The sequence below is a fragment of the Macrosteles quadrilineatus genome, unplaced genomic scaffold (assembly GCF_028750875.1).
Source record: "Macrosteles quadrilineatus isolate MER2022 unplaced genomic scaffold, UCM_ALF_1.0 Scaffold_35__1_contigs__length_1230758, whole genome shotgun sequence".
In the NCBI taxonomy this organism is placed as follows: Eukaryota; Metazoa; Arthropoda; class Insecta; order Hemiptera; family Cicadellidae; genus Macrosteles; species Macrosteles quadrilineatus.
The window spans coordinates 1188125-1206985 of record NW_026542628.1 but is presented as its reverse complement, the minus strand read 5'-3'; the positions used below and the strand labels follow the sequence as shown (position 1 = coordinate 1206985).

General features: G+C 34.3%; 2 protein-coding genes across 3 annotated transcripts in view; one reads left to right on the top strand and one right to left on the bottom strand.

Annotated features, from left to right (window-relative positions):
* Positions 1-18861, bottom strand: part of LOC129005818 (uncharacterized) — a 127777-nt gene that overhangs the window by 15378 nt on the left and 93538 nt on the right. The window lies entirely within an intron of this gene.
* Positions 9042-18861, top strand: part of LOC129005817 (AP-2 complex subunit alpha-like) — a 74492-nt gene continuing 64672 nt past the window's right edge. Inside the window, exons 1-2 of one of the 2 annotated variants that reach the window (XM_054434827.1) lie at positions 9042-9152; positions 11203-11278. In XM_054434827.1, the coding sequence (XP_054290802.1) occupies positions 11215-11278 (64 nt within the window). In that variant the 5' untranslated portion in view covers positions 9042-9152; positions 11203-11214. The remainder of the gene's footprint in view (positions 9153-11202; positions 11279-18861) is intronic. The other variant, XM_054434828.1, reaches the window with a different exon arrangement.

The following is an 18861-nucleotide window of genomic DNA, read 5'->3' as shown; positions in this document are numbered from 1 at the left end:
TGAGAGCAGCTCGGTTTAACCGCCGCTTTCTAGGAATCTCGGCATTTCCGCTCCCACGCTGGGCGATGAGAACTGAACCATACGCTTATCTCCACAGGATATGACTAAGAATAAGTTAAAAAATTATAGCATAGCCTATTGTCAGTTTGTCATCATCGTTCGTAGCGCTAGCACATCTGATCTGATTTGTTATCTGCGTGGCAAATTTATAACATCATAAAGTGCGTTACGATTTTGAGAAATGATTCTTATCGCTGGAGTAAACAAACAACTCAACTTGTAGGGTGGGCAGGGAAGGGGGGTTAACAACTCCAAGGTCAAGATAGTTTTTGTGCCTGGAGCCTCCAGTGAGAGGCTATAAATAAACATCCTGTCTTGTAACAAAATGGTTGCTTGTATCTTTAATTTCGACAAAAGGTTCTGTAAGATAGGAATTTTTATTGACTCTTGCCTAGTACTGTATTATAATATATTCCACTGAAAGTAGGCCTATTTGACTTAACCATGTTTTGTGTTTTTTGTGATTTTTCTATGAATACGAAAAAGGAGATAAGAATAATTTATTTTATAAATAATGCAAGTATGACTTCAAAATAATGATTATATAATTCCAAATAAATAGCACTTCATTATGTTATGATTTTGGGGATTGCCTGTTTTAACCGACCTTTGGAGTTATCCGACCTAGGTCCGGTCCCATTAGGGTCGGTTAAGAGGGGGTCTACTGTATAATGAGTGGTATAATTCTCAAAAAATTTAGACTAGTCACCGTGTGGAATGAGGTCCCATATAGCAAACACATCTTAAGGTGTGCTTGTCCAGTTATGTTAAAGGATCACATTAAGGAACCTGAAACAAATCCTTCAACCAATTTTACATTGAGGCACAGCAAATGCACAACTTTCAGCATAATTTTATTGACTATCATGTGGCACGATGCCTTATATACTGCCCGATTGGTGCAAGGAAATAAATTCATGAAGTGATTCATAACTTTTCAATTGTTCTACATCATTCTGTATGAGACCACTAAACAGATTTACACAAAGTTCAAGCTCTAGTCTAGGCTTAACCTCCACATGCATACTGTAAATAAATAAACCCTCGTAGTTATTTAAATATGGGTATTTCAGGAGAGCTTGAAGGTCCCAAACATAATGTAAATACTTTGCTCGAAATTATTTCCATTATGTGATGGTGACACGCTAGCCATAGAAGTTCTTTGTTTAACTTATTTTTAATGAAAGTGCATGCACCATTCTTGACGCCAGTATTGACAGCTGTTGTGTCAAAGCCCATACCAATCACTTTGTCATCAAGATCCCATGTTTTAAGAGTTTTAAGTACTGCATTTCCAGTGTTAGCACCTGTTCCCTGAACAGTTTTGGAACCCCCAGTAGTTTCTCATTTCCACCAGCATAGGAAACTAGGACTGGTAGTCTATCAACCTTTTGTGTACCTAAAATATCGGGCAAGATTTTGCTGTCCCAATGAACTACAATTGGTACTTTGATGTCTATGTTTGATTTCATCTCTGTTGAAAAATTCTGCCTTGCTGCTTTTCGTTTTCTTTTTACAGAACTTCTTGAAAGTGGCAATGCTGCAGGATCATGCCCAAGTGCAGCGGCAATAGGAATAATTATCCTCACAGCTTCACGATAGTAAATTTTATTTCTGTCTAAAGTCCCTGCCACATTCATGTCAAAAAGGCTCTTCTTAGCCTTTGGTTCAAAAACATCTTCATCTTCACTCTTGCCAACTAAAACTTGTGCTAACTTTTTTTTGGTCGAAAGGTTTATATAATTCATCATCAGAACCATTTTCTGAACTGCTTTCGGCAACTGGGTTCTCATTTAAGTCATCATCGGGTGGATCAATAGAAGAGGATGTGGATTCGGCAGCAGAAAAAGAATTTTTTCTTCTTATCTCTTCTTTTGGAAATCTTTCTAGTGATCTTTCTTGTTTTAGCGAATTTCCCATATAGGGAATAAGCTATTGCCGTAGTACTCATGGTAAGACCTGGGGCCCATTTCATAATAAAGTACAAACTAATATTATTAGTAAATCATCTGATCGCCCAATGCAAATCTAATGGAAATTACAAGATACAAGTTGTAACTTGTAACTTGTAGTTTATTATGAAATGGGCCCCTGGACGCGGGACCAATTTTTTTTTTCGTTTTGAGGTCCCTAGAGGCCAAAAACACCATCCGTTCAAATTCACATATATATATATACTAGCTGATCCGGCGAACTTCGTATCGCCTAAGTTATAGGTTTCCCCTAAGACAGACCGATGGAAAGAAAGTACCGTTACGTTTAATTTTCAAGATGATCTCGTTCGCATCGCTCAATCACGTCCTGGTTGAAGTTCGTTCGCTACGCTCACTCACCTTTGGGTTGGAGCTCGTTCGCAACGCTCACTCACCTTTAGGTTGGAGCTCGTTCGCTGCGCTCACTTGCCTTCAGGTTAGCTCGTTCGCTACGCTCACTCACCTTTTGGCTGCAAATTAGCTGTTGTCATAAATGTAAAAGAAATAATAGTGCTGCACCCTGTTGGTAATCCTTGTAACTTTAATGCTATTGAACATCATAGAACAGAACCAACTTCTTTAATTGAAACAGCTGTTAAGATTCATTAATTCCATTTCTCATAAGGTTAACATGGGAAACTCCAGAGCCACTGGGGCGGAGCCCTTTTAAGAATTTCGAAACGGGAAATAGTTTACGTCCGATTCGCATACCTACAGAATTTACACACCAAATTTCATAACGATCGGTGAAGTCGTTCCGGAGGAGTTTGCAGACAAACACTGTGACACGAGAATTTTATATATTAGATTTATATATTTATATGTTTATATATATATATATGTGTCCGTTAGCACGATAACTCGAGCAAAAATGTTCGATTTTGATGAAATTTGGTACAAACGTGTAAACCTACGTTTATTCGAACGAGTTCGCGATCCAGCTTGATTGGACCATGGGAACGGGGTTTTATGGGGTAAAAATAGGTTTTCCCCGTTTTTGACCCAAAAAACATAAAATTTAGCAATTTCTTTCTAAACCACTTTGTAGAGCTTAAAAAAACCAAATAATTTAGTATATTGAAGCGTTATTATGCGCGTAATGGTTACGGAGAAAATTCAAAAAAAATTGTAGATTTAAAATTCCCATGTTATTTTTATGGAGAATAAGTAAACTGTTGTAGTTTGCTTGTTTATGAACATATTTTGATCAAATTTGGAAAATGTTTTTATTTCTTACTAACTATTAACATTTTACAAAAAAAAAACAGTTTTACCCTCCCTGATGCAGCAAACCTAAGTATATGTTAAACTAATTCTATTTATATAGGGAATTAATGTTATATTTTTAAGTAGACATTTCAGTGTAAATCCAATCAGTCAAATGGAAATTCGCTTAGTCTGCAGGTTTGCTGCGGCGGGGGTATTTTAGTATACTCCTTGTCTTGAGATGAAATGATAATTTTTCTCTCAGTTCTTTGGTCAGTTAAGAAATCTTTGTCTTGTTGTATTTTCATGAGGATTAGACCATCTGAATGAGCAATATCAAACAATTTTTCTATTTTTTCTACAAATAATAAGTAAGAAGTGCTTGTTTTTTCTTTGTTTTTCAGTTCTTCTGCCTTTATTTTTCTTTAGAAGTAACCACTGTGAATGCACACTTTCGAGTTTTTCAATTGAATCCTTGGTATACTTAGTCGGGATTAGGGCTGCTTCAAACTTCATTCAATTCTTCAATTGTGCTATGACTAGCGTTTCTGACAGATTTTTTTCACTTAGAAAGAAATTAAATCTTAATAATACTTCTTTTGTTGTAGGAAGTTGGTTCTTCTTAGTTAAAGGTTCTAAGTCCTTTACACCAATTAAGTAAACACTATCCGCCTGACGCGTCTTAAGCGCAGTCATATTTTGAATGACTCAGGTTTCAAACTAAAAATCACACTGTCAAAAAAGGAACTAGACACTTTTACTAGGCCAGTTATTTATTTAAGTTTCTATTGATGAATACACTGAGCTTCCCAAGTTAAATATTGCAGTTCAAATAACCTGAAACAAAAGAAAACCAAAAAGCGTTAAAAACCCAAAAGTCGGTATTATTTCAAGTTATATAACTCCTTTGTAATCTGATACCTTTATGCTGAAAATGTTTAGTATCAACTGTATTAGGGTCAATAGCTTCAATAGCTTGCAATTCAATAGCTTTGTTAACTTCTGAATCCTGGAAATAAAACAAAAGAATTTTTTGTTGGGTTCAGTGTTATTTTATTGAAATTTTCAAAAACTAAAAGTTGTTGAGCACTGCCTTCCTTATGTCTTAGGGTACTAAGATTTTGCATAGATTATTCTATTATTAGATGTAACAAAATGGGAGGGTCCCTAGGTCTCTAAAAAAAAAACTTGAGTTCTTTGGACCACCCTAACGAGGGTTCAAATTTTAAAAAACTGCCCTAATCTCAGAGTGTTTTACCGTTTATATATTTTTAGTATCAGAAAACGTAAGTTTACTGTACCGGTATGGATCAATTGGTTCAACTACTGAACTGATGATGAAAGTGAAAGTTTACAATCTAGTCTAAGAGGTGACTGGGGGTGGGGACCAAGCTCAGCTCAAATCCAAGGGGGAAATCCATAGAAGCACTGCCTGTAAATAGAGTGTTACATTTATGATAACATATTCCAAGCGCTGCCACCTTAAACTCCAGGGGCCCATTTCATAATAAACTACAAGTTACAACTTATAACTTGTAATTTCCATTAGATTTCCATCGGGAGATCACTGATTTAATAATAATATTAGTTTGTACTATGAAATGGGCCCAGGACGTGCCTTATACAATAAACAAATACGTCTTAGGCTGCGGCCACACGGGCGTTTTTTTTTCACGCACAAACGCAGCGTGAAAACACGCGAAAAATTAAAGTAGCATTGAAACAAATAGGCACCCGCTACTGCGGGAAAACACACTGCGTGTGGCATACCTCATTACATTTAATGCTGCTTATATTTCTCGCGGTTTTTCATGCTGCGTTCTTGCGTGAAAAAACGCCCGTGTGGCCGTAGCCTTAGAAGTGGCAACGGGAACACTGTCAGTAGTGCTGTGTTACGTAACTGTACAGCTGTTTTTTTTGTGGCAGCTGCCAGCTAATGCTTCTTTTGGGCTGTGCCCACGAATACTTCAAAAGAAAATTGTTTTTACAATATTCGTCATTGTGCCTTTGTGGCACATCAAGTTATAATCTAAATAGTAGCCTATTCTGGAACTTCAGAAAAGAGCAATCCAAATCATGTTATAACTATAAAATCAAAAGAATCCGCTAAAGAGAGCACTCTAAACAAATAAAAATACGTGATATATAGTTGATAAGGGAATATTTCTCATAACATCCCTATTATTTCCATTGTGAGCTGTGTATTTGTGTACTGTATTTAAATACAGTGTTGGTAGTTATAGTCTTTATCTAGCAATAAAGCTAACACACAAACTTTGCATATTCGGTACAAAGTTTAAAGTCCGTTAATTCCTAAAAACGACAACTTAAGTCCAAAACATGGCATCTTTTCAATCTATATACGCTGTTGTCTGTATTCTGTTTTGTTTATTTCAGCCAATCAATCGTTTTATTAATACTTATGAAGTCAAACGGGGTGAGGCCCGTGGATTACAGCTAGGTTTTTTTCTAAATTGTGAAATGGTATTTGCAATCTGGGTGACGTCATAGTGACGGGAATGAATAGCACGCCTATGTTTTTCCTTCCACCATGGTTTGAACCACTATACTGAATATTAATAGTTAATGATTAGACTGATTTACCATTTACCATACCCTGTTTAAATGACTTTACGGGGTGGAATCTTAATCAACATACTTTCTAGAATGTCATGGGTATTTTAGAGACTTATAACCTAAGCATAGAAATTTAAACTTGTTAGGGAAATGCATCACTAACACAGCCAATGAACATGATAAACAGTACTACTTGCGACCATGGTGGAAGGAAAAAACATAGGTGTGCTATTCCCATCATATTCTGACGTCACTCGGATTGCAAACAAAAGATCACCTGATTGTAACTGTCAAATTAGTATATGTATTTGTTTTGATTTGGTTTTATCGTTTTGTATTATCATAATAAAAATTTTTATTATTATTAAGATTTGATTATTATTATTATAAAAACAAATACATATACTAATTTGACAGTTACAATCAGGTGATCTTTTGTTTGCAATCCGAGTGACGTCAGAATATGACGGGAATAGCACACCTATGTTTTTCCTTCCACCATGACTTGCGACGTTGCCAATTCTACCAGCGATGTACATAGTTATGATACTAGGAATAAGTTTGATATATTTGTACCTAGAAATAGGCTTCAAAAATCAATGTGTTCTTTTCCTATTTCAGGCAAAGAGTTAAACTTTTCAACAAATTGCCCAAAATGTACAAGAAATTTACACACAAAAAAATTCTCAACTTTTGTAAAAAATTGGCTCACTCTAAATCCTTTCTACCATATTTCCGAATTTTTCAACTGCGACAAAAGCAATTGGTGGACGAGCCCATTGTACTTATTGTATTTAATGGCAATAAAGACTTATGACTTATGAGGTCGCGGCCTGGTCGCCTTTAACTCCAGGCCGCGGCCTTCGAAGTGGCAACGTTGCAAGTGGTGTGTTGTAACAGCTGTTTTGTTTGGAAGCAGCTAATGGTATTTTTGTATTTACGAAAGATTGGTTACTGGACTATGACTAACTCCAATTAAAATGTACAGATATACATTTTTAATTTATATTGTTTCGGTTTTCAATTCTGTATGTTTTAAATTTAATGTTTTAATAAATTTATGTTCATAAATTTAAATTAATAAAATTGCGAATTAATTAGCTGATGTCACCTGTTTGCAATGTTATCTTATGGGACGTCTGTCACTAAACAACACCACTTGCGACGTTGCCAATTCTACCAGGCCGCGGCCTGGAGCTAAAGGTATCTGATTCTGATGTAAACAAACAAACCTGAAATTGAAGCTGTCAGTGTCAATAGTGTTATTCATGGCAGCAATAGCAATTATGAGACCGCGTTTCCACCTTTTCTCGGATCAGGTCCTTCTGAGGGACAGAAAAATAACGACCAACCTACATGGAATCAGTGGCATGGTAAGAGATTTAAACATAAAACCCGGAAACAACCAATAATTGGGTCAAAGGTAGATGACATTACATGTAAGGTTAGGGCAGTAAGTAAACTGGAATGGATATCTGTGTCCAAAGTTAGTCCTAACTGTTCCAAAGATGACATTTGTGATTATTTGAAGACCTCTGGGGTTGTAAATGCTGAGTGTGTTGAGTTGAAATCTCGGTTCGGCAGGTATAAGTCCTTTAAAATCGGTGTCACTTCTGAACTAACATCTAAGGTGTTGTCACATACTTTTTGGCCTAAAGACATTCTTGTAAGGGAGTTCATTGAAAGGCAAAATACTCCTAGGACTGGGTTTTTCCCTTCTCGAACTTTTTTAGGGAAAAATCATTCATAGCTCAAAAGAGTACTGCTGCTAGGCCTATGATAAATCTTTGCACAATAAACATTCAGTGCATGCGAAATAAAACTAATGAAATCGAAATTTTAAGCATTGAGAAGAACATTGATATTTTGTGTAAACTTCAATAAAATTATTGAAATTTGTGAAACTAAGTAGAGTAGTACATCTTTTAAGACGTCTAATTAGACGTTAAAAGACTTAAGTGACCAATTGCCACAGAGTACCCTTAGAAAGTCCTTCTTTGCATTTTTCCAACCTCACATATCCTATGGGTTAATTTTGTGGGGCCACTCACCCAATGTCGAAAAGATCCTGCGACTGCAAAAGAAGGCAGTAAGAATTCTCTGTCATGCTCACTATAAAGAACACAGTAAGCCCTTGTTTAAGAGACAAAGAATTCTGACAGTTGTAAATATGTATATATTCCAATGCCTTGTTAGTACAGAACAGCATGAATGATTTACATGTAACCAGTTCAGTGCACAATCATGACACTAGGTATAGTTCTAAGCTTGTCATTCCTCGGTCCAGGACTGATAAAAGAGCTAGGTCATACCCTGTTTCAGGAATAAAACCGTTCAATCACCTTCCTCTTCCTGGTCATGTGAGAAATCAGGAAAGAAAGAACTTCCAAACCGCAATATTAGACTGGCTGATTGAAAATCCTTTTTTCAAATTTAAAGAGTTTTTTGAAACTGTAGTTAGTAAAGTAAGTTTTCCTCTGAACAGCCTGTTTGCTGTTTTTGCATAGTGCATGCATTTTGCATGAACTGCATTTGTTTGCTTTGTATCTTTTGTGCATGGTCTTGAACATATTTTTTTTCACATGGTTGGTTTTGATCGATTTTTGGTTGGTTTGATTTTTAACTCTTGATATTTATTTTATTTTATGCTTGTACATTACGCTTGTACTCTGACATAGCATGTAACAATGTTGTTGTTGATTGGCCAAATAAATACATTGTATTCATTGTAAGGTGGTGGTGGTAACTGGGTAAACATAGGGTACATATATTTTTTATTGTACAGCAGTAGCATTTTTAACGAAGTCAATACTTGATACTTGATGTCTTCGTCTTTGACCCAGCTTGTGGGATTGCAGATGGCTATTTCATTCCCGTGAATAGTGGGATTCCTTCAATACAAAATAGAAACGCTTTTAATAGAAAAGTGGTCCAAACCATTAACGTTTTATGGATGTGCCGGGAATCATAAATTTTCTTGGTATGATTAACCTGTTATCTTGCGATATTGTACCTATAGTGAGAAGTCTTTTTGTACCATTCAAATTCAAAAACAACAATTAAAAGACGTAATCCATAAATAGTAAATCACTCATTCATTTTTATAAAACATTGTTATTATATGTATAACATTTTGTCACATCACATAATGATACTCCTTGCACGTAACTCAGACTTCCACCGCCTCCTTCAACTTCTTCAACTAACTAACTTCAACCACTTGCAAATGGCGTCTGCCAAGTGTGTGAGGAGTCGGAACTTTTGGTAAAAAACACCGAAGAAGTTGTTTAAGGCAAATTTGTAGTGTTTCTTGTAACATTTAACCGAGTTTAACGTGTAAGTATCATATTTTATTTATTTTACAGTGTTGTTTTCTACGTTATTAATATTAATCTTTCTAACAAAGTCAATAAGAGGGATGGGCTAACTTTTCTTTTGAAAGAATTTGTGCTCACCAGTAGCTATATCTTCTCTATGAGTTGTGGTTGATTATTGATATTAGATTTGTTTAATATATTACAAATATAATGTTTGTAATGTCTGCTATTTTGTTTTGTAATTAGATCCCTAGTATACCGGTAATGCAAACTTTTAAATGTCAAACTTACCGTAGCCTACCTAAATTGATAAGAGGGGGAGATTAAAGGTAGCCTAAGTTATCATTTAGGCCTAAGATACTTGATAGTCTGTTATGCTGAGAGTTAAGGGTTTGTAAATTAGTTTACTGGTTAAGTTGTTCTTAGATGCTACATGAATAGGCCTATATCTGTAAATTGTATCAATATCATCTTCGTACATACCTAGGACTAAGAATAAGTAATGAATTGTAATTAGCCTAATTTAATTTTGAGCTAGCTAAATGGTTGGTAACTTATTTGTTTACTTTGATAAGTAAATACCCATATTGTAAGTTGATCGCAAGCTTCAAAACTTAACTGCATTCATGGTCGTCAAAATCGTCATTATTCATGGTGAGACGAGTTGTCTCCTCTTATACTTGTGATCCATTCAAGGACTTTGGAAAAATAGGGAGGATAGATATTGGGCTTAAGTTTGCGGGTTACGCCGAATCACCTATTTGCATTAAGTGTTTTAAAGTAAGGTAAGGAAGGTAAAGTGTAGGTTGTAACTTAGTGAAACGAGCTGTTTAGCCTAGGATGTGCCAGAACTATTTGTGCCATTGAATTAACTTGGCTTCAAGCAACAAAACTATTTAAAAAATTCATTTTATTAAATTTGTAGGCCTATTTTGTTGTTTAAAAACAACAGTCTGGATGTCACATGAATAAACAATTCGGTTTACTTACTTACAATCTACACTTAAACTTACCTGATCCAAACTTCAAAGGACTTGCACCCTAGAAACCACATAAAAACCGGACTGTCTTTGTGTCATCACACCGAATTTTGAAATGATTCCGCAAGTTTGGCTAGGTTAGGTTATTTTAGAACAGGTTAATTTCATAATCAATAGGCCTGGATATTATTCTTGCTCTTGGTACGGTACCTATACAAGTAGGCTTACCTTACTTAGAAGATACATGGTTAAACTAAATTAGGGCAAAACATGCTTTACCCTATCTAATCTACGGTAACACTTTACCCACTTTTTTTATGAGAGCGCATATAATTTTCATCGCATAGGAAAGAAATAATTAGCCTAACTTTTGTCGTTTTTCTGATTTTCTGTATGTGTGATTTGAGTTTTCCGGAGAAAACAACAATCATTTTTGAATTCATGACGTATTTAGAATTTTTATATAGGTAGTGTAGAAAATACTATAACGTGACATCTGTGTGATCAATATAATCACTGTTAGCCTAGTTTAATTTATGAAACTGATGATATGAATACAAATTGATGTTTTTGTAATTTATCCCTTTAAAGAAGAAATTTATTAAAATAGCCTACAAACTTTTGTAGGATTTATAACTTTATTGAATAAAAACTATAGGCTATCCAATATGATATAAATTTTTATCTAGGGCCGAGAAGCTACAGTTGGTTCTTTTCAGAACTGTACCCCTAAAGATTCAACTGGCTAAAACAGGACGGAATTAGAGTGATAGCGCCCTGCAAAGTTGATGGTTCTAAAGAGATTACGATACGTTATCGGATAACTTATTTGTTCAATATTTAAATATCATATCCGATATAGTTTAGGCTACATACGATATAAATATGGATTTTATGTTTTTTAGAAAGGGCGTTTTTCAAGAACTTAGTGTTGAATGTAGACAATATGACCAATAGTAATATGTCCCTGACAATGTGCTTTTTGGGATATTAGTATTTATAATATGAAAAAAGCCCTTTATAAAACCTGTACCGGTATTTATTTATATTTATAACTTGCATATGTTATAAATAAGTTAACTATTTCAGATAGTCAGCAAAATGCCAGCAGTGCGTGGAGATGGCATGCGTGGTTTGGCAGTTTTCATATCAGACATCAGAAATTGTGAGTAGGCCTTATCTACAAAACTTTATGGAATCATTATACCTAGGTCTATAAAACTCTAATCTCCTAAATGTAACTTAGTATGGCAGCATATTATTTATGTAATATGATGTCAAAATTGAATCTGAAATTTGAAATTTATCAAATTTTCATAATAAAATTTGATATGAGATTTGATTGAAAAGATTGGACAGTTAAATTTCAATTTTTCTGCAAAAGGTTGACTTTAACAAAAGTTTACTTAGCTCATGAAAAATCTGATGTTGAAATCAGTTTGCTTGGATTCCGTTAATTTTTATTTGATCACTCCTAAAATATTATATTAATCTATGATTAAAATGATTGTTTATTTCTACATTCCTTTTATGTTTCTATAACACCACAAATAAATTTCCACCGTTTCTGTAATTAGGCTAGCTACAATTTTATAATGGCCTATATTTTTAAGAGACCTAAGTACAGTTATTGAAGAATATTATTTTAGTAAATAAATGATATACCCTTTAGATTTAAAATTATTAAAACAAACAAACAGTTATTGTTATACAAATATATCAAATCCAAGTACCGGTAGCTTTTGGCAATGCACATTCGTTAAATCATTTGTCATTCATGTAATTCATTAAATGTGACATTCATTAAATTAGTGTCATTGGAATGGAACTTTATAATTCATTAAGGAAATAAAAACATGTTTAATAAAACATACACTTTATTTAAAAGGTAGGTATTATATATCACTCACCATTTGACATGTACTTATTCATAAATACATTACGATATTAGAGTTCCTGATATTCACAATTTTTCTACTGACATACCTTATTCAGTTTTTTCTTTGTCATTCGTAATTTTTTGTCTGTTTAAAAACTTTATCCTCATTATTATTCTTCTTTGTACAAATAGCTCGATCATGTGTAGAGGGCAACAGTCAACTTGATCATTTAATTTCTCCACAAGGCGTTTCTTCACATTAGGGCCTTAAAAATCTTAAATTTAAATTTTTTGGAAATAATTCCTTTTCTAAAATCTCAACTTTTCCCATGAAATCCACTGTTGTTTCTGTTAAACCCCCTTAGGAATATCTCACCCATCCAGGTTGATGTTTTTTTCGCGTTGGTAGGTAAAATTTCCAAGATTAGGATAGGCCCTACTTATTTCTGAACTTTTTGGCTATAGTATCCATTCTACAATATAGTTAGTCCATCTTTCGATACGCAATCTTCCAAACTACTGTATCCTTTAACAACTCTACTGATTCCTTCTCATCCACATAACTTTTTTCATTCTCTTCGTAGTCGAAGGGCGCCTTTATCTCTTGGTCAATACTGCATGATACAGAGCTTTCTCTTAAAACTTTCCCAATTGCGAATTCATCTGATGTGTTCTCAGTATTCACGTTACTCCTAACCATACCCGTGTTCTTCTCAAAACAATCATGCACATTCTATACAATCATTCCATAGGTGTATTTCTTTCCCCACCTTCTCTTATTAAGGAAACAAGATTTTCCAAACTATCTTGATTTAGCTTGGATGTTAAAATATACGTTATTTTATCATTACATTTCAAGTTGTCATACATTTCAATTACTGGCCTAGTAGACATGAGTATACCTTTTTGATACAATTAAATTTTTGTTTTATTCATACACTTCATGTGTGATTCTCAAATTATAGGAAAATTTCAAGGAGGATAAAATACAAAGTTTAACTATTCAAACTGTTTTTATTGTTAACCTTACAAGTTAATAAAATACTCCAGGAACATCATACCATAAGGGCTAAGCTAAAAAATTATTTTTTATATTTTTAATTGACTTTTTACTTCAATAGGTTCACGTAATTGTGTCATTTCTGTAATGTATTTCCAACTGCATTAAAAAGTAAAATACCCTATTTTTTTTTAAATAAAATTTGTGATAAGATGGACTACTGAAATACATTTTATTACTAACAAAAAAATTGTGATATTTTATTAATGAACTTTAAAATTATAAAAAATGTAATAAGGTTTTTAAAAAGAGGCTGGTGCCGTGTTACAATAAACATATTACTACATTAATAGAGCTCAAACAATTGTTATTTGTGTGTGGATACATTAGTTAGTATGTTAATGAAATTTACAAATATTAAAAAACTCTAAACCTGTAGAGATTTGGCAGAAATAAAATAAAATTTGTACATTACCTGAATGATATACAGTGACAGAAATGATTGTACCATTACCAAAATGATCAAAATTGATTCCCAGAAAGCCTTTAACTTAAACATGACAAACCAAGTACATTATCATAGTATATTTACATTTTTTCAATGCACAAAAGACAATAGAAAATTAGCATTTAGTAAAAAAAGGCAAACTAATAATGTTACATGAGCCAAAAACAACCAACACGGGTACAGCGTATGGCGTTTATAGTATGGCACATTCAATGAGAAAAGTCAACTGCTGCAGTGCGCTGTATAAATGTGGCCTCCGTATAATACCAAAGTACCAAAAGAACGAGGCCTAACCAGAAGCATATTAAACCCTAGATGTCATTTAGTAAGAGAGTTAAAAAACAGATACATTATGGTCAAACTTAATAAACGCGATTTCCTTTAGAACTAAGGTTGGTGGTGGCAATACTGCCACGACCTGATTAGTAGACACATACGCTACGTCATTCTCATCTACTTAAAACAAGTTATTGTCCTTATTGACAGACTTTAGAAACATAAGGCTAGGATTATACTAGGACGCTGGCGTCCGAGAGGCCAGCGTCCGGGACGCTAGCGGGGCATTAAATCAAATGGGGGCGATTATACTATGGATGCTAGCGTCGGATGCTAAAAAAAGCCACCGAAAGCTCGAAGTTATTACCGTAGGTGGCATGGTAAGACCTAGGCCCGGGACCGATTTACTTTTTCATTTTGATGTCCCCAGAGGCCAAAAACACCATCCGTTCGTATAGATTTAAATATTATATATATATATATATGTCTGTAAACGCGATAACTGGAGTAACTTTTGTCCTATTTTAAAGAAATTCTGTTTTAAGGTGAGGGGTGGGATAAACTTGATGAGTTCGCGAACCAGCATGAACAGACCTTGGGAACGGAGTTTTATGTGCTAAAAAAGGGGGTTTGTCATTTTTGACCCATAAAACTGAAAATTTCCCAATTTCTCTCCAGACAATTTTAATGAGCTTAAAAACAAATAATTTAGTATATTTAAGTGTTTTTGTACTGTTATTAGTTATGGAGGAAATTTAAAAAAAGAGTAGGCCTTGGCCTATATTAAAAATTGCCATGTTATTCTTATAGAAAATGTTGTTATGTGTTGGAATTTGCTTGTGTATGGATATATTTTGATTAAACTTGGACGATTTGTTTTATACTAAGTTAATAATACAGTATTTTACTAAAAACACACTTTATTAGCCCCCTTAAAGCATCAAACCTTGGTACTCGTTAAACCTAATGTTAATTAAATAGATATAAACAAAAAGTGACTAAACATTGAAATAAAATGGCAGTCCGAGAGGCTAGCATCCCAACACAAATCACGTCATTTTTCGGCTCGAGGTGGGACGCTAGCCTCTCAGACGCCAGCATCCCGGACGCCAGCGTCCTAGTATAATCCTAGCCTAACTTTAATATCTTCAGAGTCAGAGTCAACCTCTTGGCACACTCCAACATACTGCCGAATGTTATTGGGCTTGGCAGTGAATCTTATTAACAGGTGATTCCCTATTTTAATATTAGATACATCAGTTACTAAGCTATTTGAGGTACAAGTAGATTCAGTATGATGTGTTGAGGTTCTTACTTGGACCACTTTGGGGGGAAGCCACGTCATCATCTTCACCAGAAGACCAAACGTCCGATACGTGTAGCTTATTCTTAGGCCTTCCTTTTTTTTCCATTGTATTAGATTGGGCAAATATTTCTCTTAAATTAAAATGAGAACACATTTTACTGTAAGAACATGTAGAACATGACAGTGTTCTCCCAAACATCTTATTGCTCTCGACACAATATGTGATCTGTTTCATTTTTGTTATTTGAGGAACCTGAAAAAACAAAATCATTAAAATCTAGACTCATTAAAGGAACTTAAATTGAATTTCCAAATCAGCTAATTAAAAAGTTAAAGTAGCCTAATAGGTTTTCCGGTATAACTAGTTCAATAACTAAAAGGAATTTGTTTTTAAAATCTACCACTCTTAATGGCTTAAACAACAGCTATTTTGATAGCCAACAGAGGCAGAGTAAATTCAAAACTTACTGGAGCAATGTGTGATGGCAAGGACTTCTTGACTGATGCAAACTTCTCTTCATTTATTTTTATAACCTCTATTTTACTGTCTTGAAAGGCGCTTTTGAAGTCCAAAGCGTTGATTATGTCACTTCCATAGTGTACAAGTTGGTCGGCTCTTCTCTTTAGGGTGGCCCCAATCCCATCCATAAGCCCCTTCCCATAGCCCGGTTCTGAATAGTTCTATGTGACACCCTTTAGTAGCGGAAAATAATTTACAACCAGCTTCTTTAATAAATACATGTTAGTTCGGTTTCTGTATTGAGACGACGGAGAGTCTGAAAAGAAATGAATTGTTGATGTTTGAGGGAAATCCTTCGAAAGGGAATACAAAATGGGGTCCAGATGAGCCCACACTGCAAAAGCCTGATGGGCCAGATTATCGGAGACAGTACAGTATGACTTCGGAACAATTTCTTCACCATTATTATAATAAGATACAACTGTATGTAAGCTAATTTGTCTTTTTGATGCACCAAAGTGCGTCGATTGTACCTCACATTGATACTTAGCCACCTAGTTTTCTGAAAAATCAAGCATTATCATCAATTCTCTGCCTGATAAGTTATGTTGGGTTTTTTTTTTATGAGTGGCTTGATGCATCAAATTAAACATGTAACCTGAATCGGACCAACATGCTTGAAACTTTTTGCTTTACAGCCCCTAGTTTAATAAATTCTTTCTCCTTTATCGTTAGTTTTACACATTTTTTTACTCCTTTAAATCAAATCATGTTTATTAGCACATAAACGTACAGAGGTTACAGATAAATGCACAGGTGCTTCGTCATTCTTCTTATAGCCTAATATTATATAATGTCCTTTCTTAAAATGTATTTAGTAATAATAAATAAAATAGTTGTTTAACATTTGAGGAACTCTTTGAATAGAGTAGCCAAAAGGTTTAATAAAAAAGATAATGTCAAGCTTAAAACTAAATAACAGGATTTATAGAATTTCATTATAAATAAAACATAAAAAATGTACAAAACATGTAATTTTTTGTCAATAACAAGGTCTTAATTAAAATTTCACAACAAAAACGATACATATATAATATGTAACATTTAAAAATCAACAAGATTAACATGGAGAAGGAACTTTTTACCCTATAAAATATTACCTATGGAAGTAACAGGACCTGCTTATAACATTCGAGAGTCATTTAGAAAATCGTCAACTTTATAGTAGGCCTTTCTGATCAAAATACTCTCAACGTTATCTGCAAATTGTGCTGGACTCATTGCTGTGTTTTTTAAGTTAATTTGGAAGTTTATTGAACAATTTAATTCCCATGTTTAATAACTCTTTCTTCATTGATCATTTTCCATTGATAAACTTTGAGATTTATGTTGTCGTCAACTTCTTCATTAAACGGTATAGTTTTGTTTTTACATAGTTTACATATACCCATTAAACAGTTTCTGTTTTTAATTGAACACACGATATATTCCAGGGCATCTTTTCCTGTTTTAGCTTTTAAGGCTTTTATATTGTTAAATCCGGATACAACAAGGTCCATGTTACTGTGTAGAATGCAAGCACAAGTATCCCATCTTTGGATTTTGGGTGCGTTACCCAGAAGGGTCTGGCACGTACAAAAGTGCTATATGGAATGTTATGGCTACTTTCTTCAACAAACCTGTTGTGGAGGTTCTTCAGGGAATCTAATAAAATTCTTCGTTGAACCATCAACTTACCCCTCCTCACAAAATCTTTTTCCCCGGGGCACATTTTTGACACAGTATTGTCATCGTAAAAGGCCATTATTGAACAAGATTCTTTTGCCTTAGTCATTTTTTTATTTCTTTCATACTTAAGATTTGATTCATCACTGGAGCGGTCCGATTCCGTTTAGTTCCGATATTGCGGCGCACGGCGGGAAAATCAAACTCATTTGCCGTGACCTTAATAGTTGGCCGACATCTGTATTTTTTTGTATATCTTACGAAATAACTTTGAAAAATGTAATAATACGCTGTGAAACACTGACATTTGAGTGTTAAACAAAAACTATAGGCCTATTGGCTAAAACAAAATTAACAATCATTAATAACATTTTATGGTGAGTTATAAAGTGAAAGTTGCAACACCGACAGTGACCAAAATGACGTTTTACAGTATAAAAATTAAAAAACATAAATAAATTTACCCTTTTTGTCAATAAATAATGTTAAATCTAAACAGTTAAGGGTTGGATGAGATATATAATATAAAAAAATACACAACATTTTTCTTTATTACCCTACTCTTTTATTTAATGGAGACATAAATTGTCCCATAATTTGAGAATCAGCCTCATGTTCTCTATAATTTCTATATACTTTTCCAATACAGTTCCTTGTTTTTCTAATTGCATACAACAACCACATTTAAGATTGACACTAGACAAGAGAATCAACTGCTATTCATTATGTCACTAGTTTCCTGTATGAAATCTGCAGTTGCTTGTCGTTCATTCTCATCTCCTACGTCATATCGTCGAAGTGCACAGGCTGTTGTATGAGACATTAGTTGAGCAGCCAATGGTACATTTTGCCTCTCAAATTTTTCGCACGTCGCTTGTTTTGGTAATAATTTGTAGCAGGACGAAATCTCGGTGTCTTTATATAAGGCCTTCAAAGGCCTTGGTGAGCCATCACGCAATGTGAATCTACCGTCTATGAGCCAATTTCTAACAAGTTTTTAAAGGTGGGGAACGTCGGCTAGGAAATATACCTTCTTTTCTATTATTTTGAAAACAAACCAGCTTTTATTGAGTGTCAATTCAAAAGCACTCCACATACCTACATTTCCATCTCCGCAGGTGGATACGATTGTTCTTACAGTGTATCCTATTTCAAAAAGCTTTGTAATAATCTCTTCAATAAGTGATTTTGTCATAGAAAAAACAAAATCTACGAAAATCTGCTGTTTCCACGACGAAAAAAGTCCTCTTGTCATTATTACTTTCATCTGTGAATGTGGCCCTATAACTCTAGCAATAATCGGGTCGTACTCATACAGTGATTTTACTTTCATCTCGTCATACTGTAGAACTACAATTTTCTCCAGAGTTGTCATTTGCTGTGCAGCAACCCTCATAAGGCTTGGAACCCTTTGGAGTATTCCCCATTTAAGATGCAATTTCGATGCCCAAATTTTAATGTGCTTAAACAGCGGAGAGGAATTTTCATTTGAGTTCTCGTTCTCATATAAATGTAGCATTGCTTTCTATAGTATGGTAAAAGCTTTCGTAATGTTCTCATTAGACCACACTTAAACTTTTTTGTTCCGATTAAA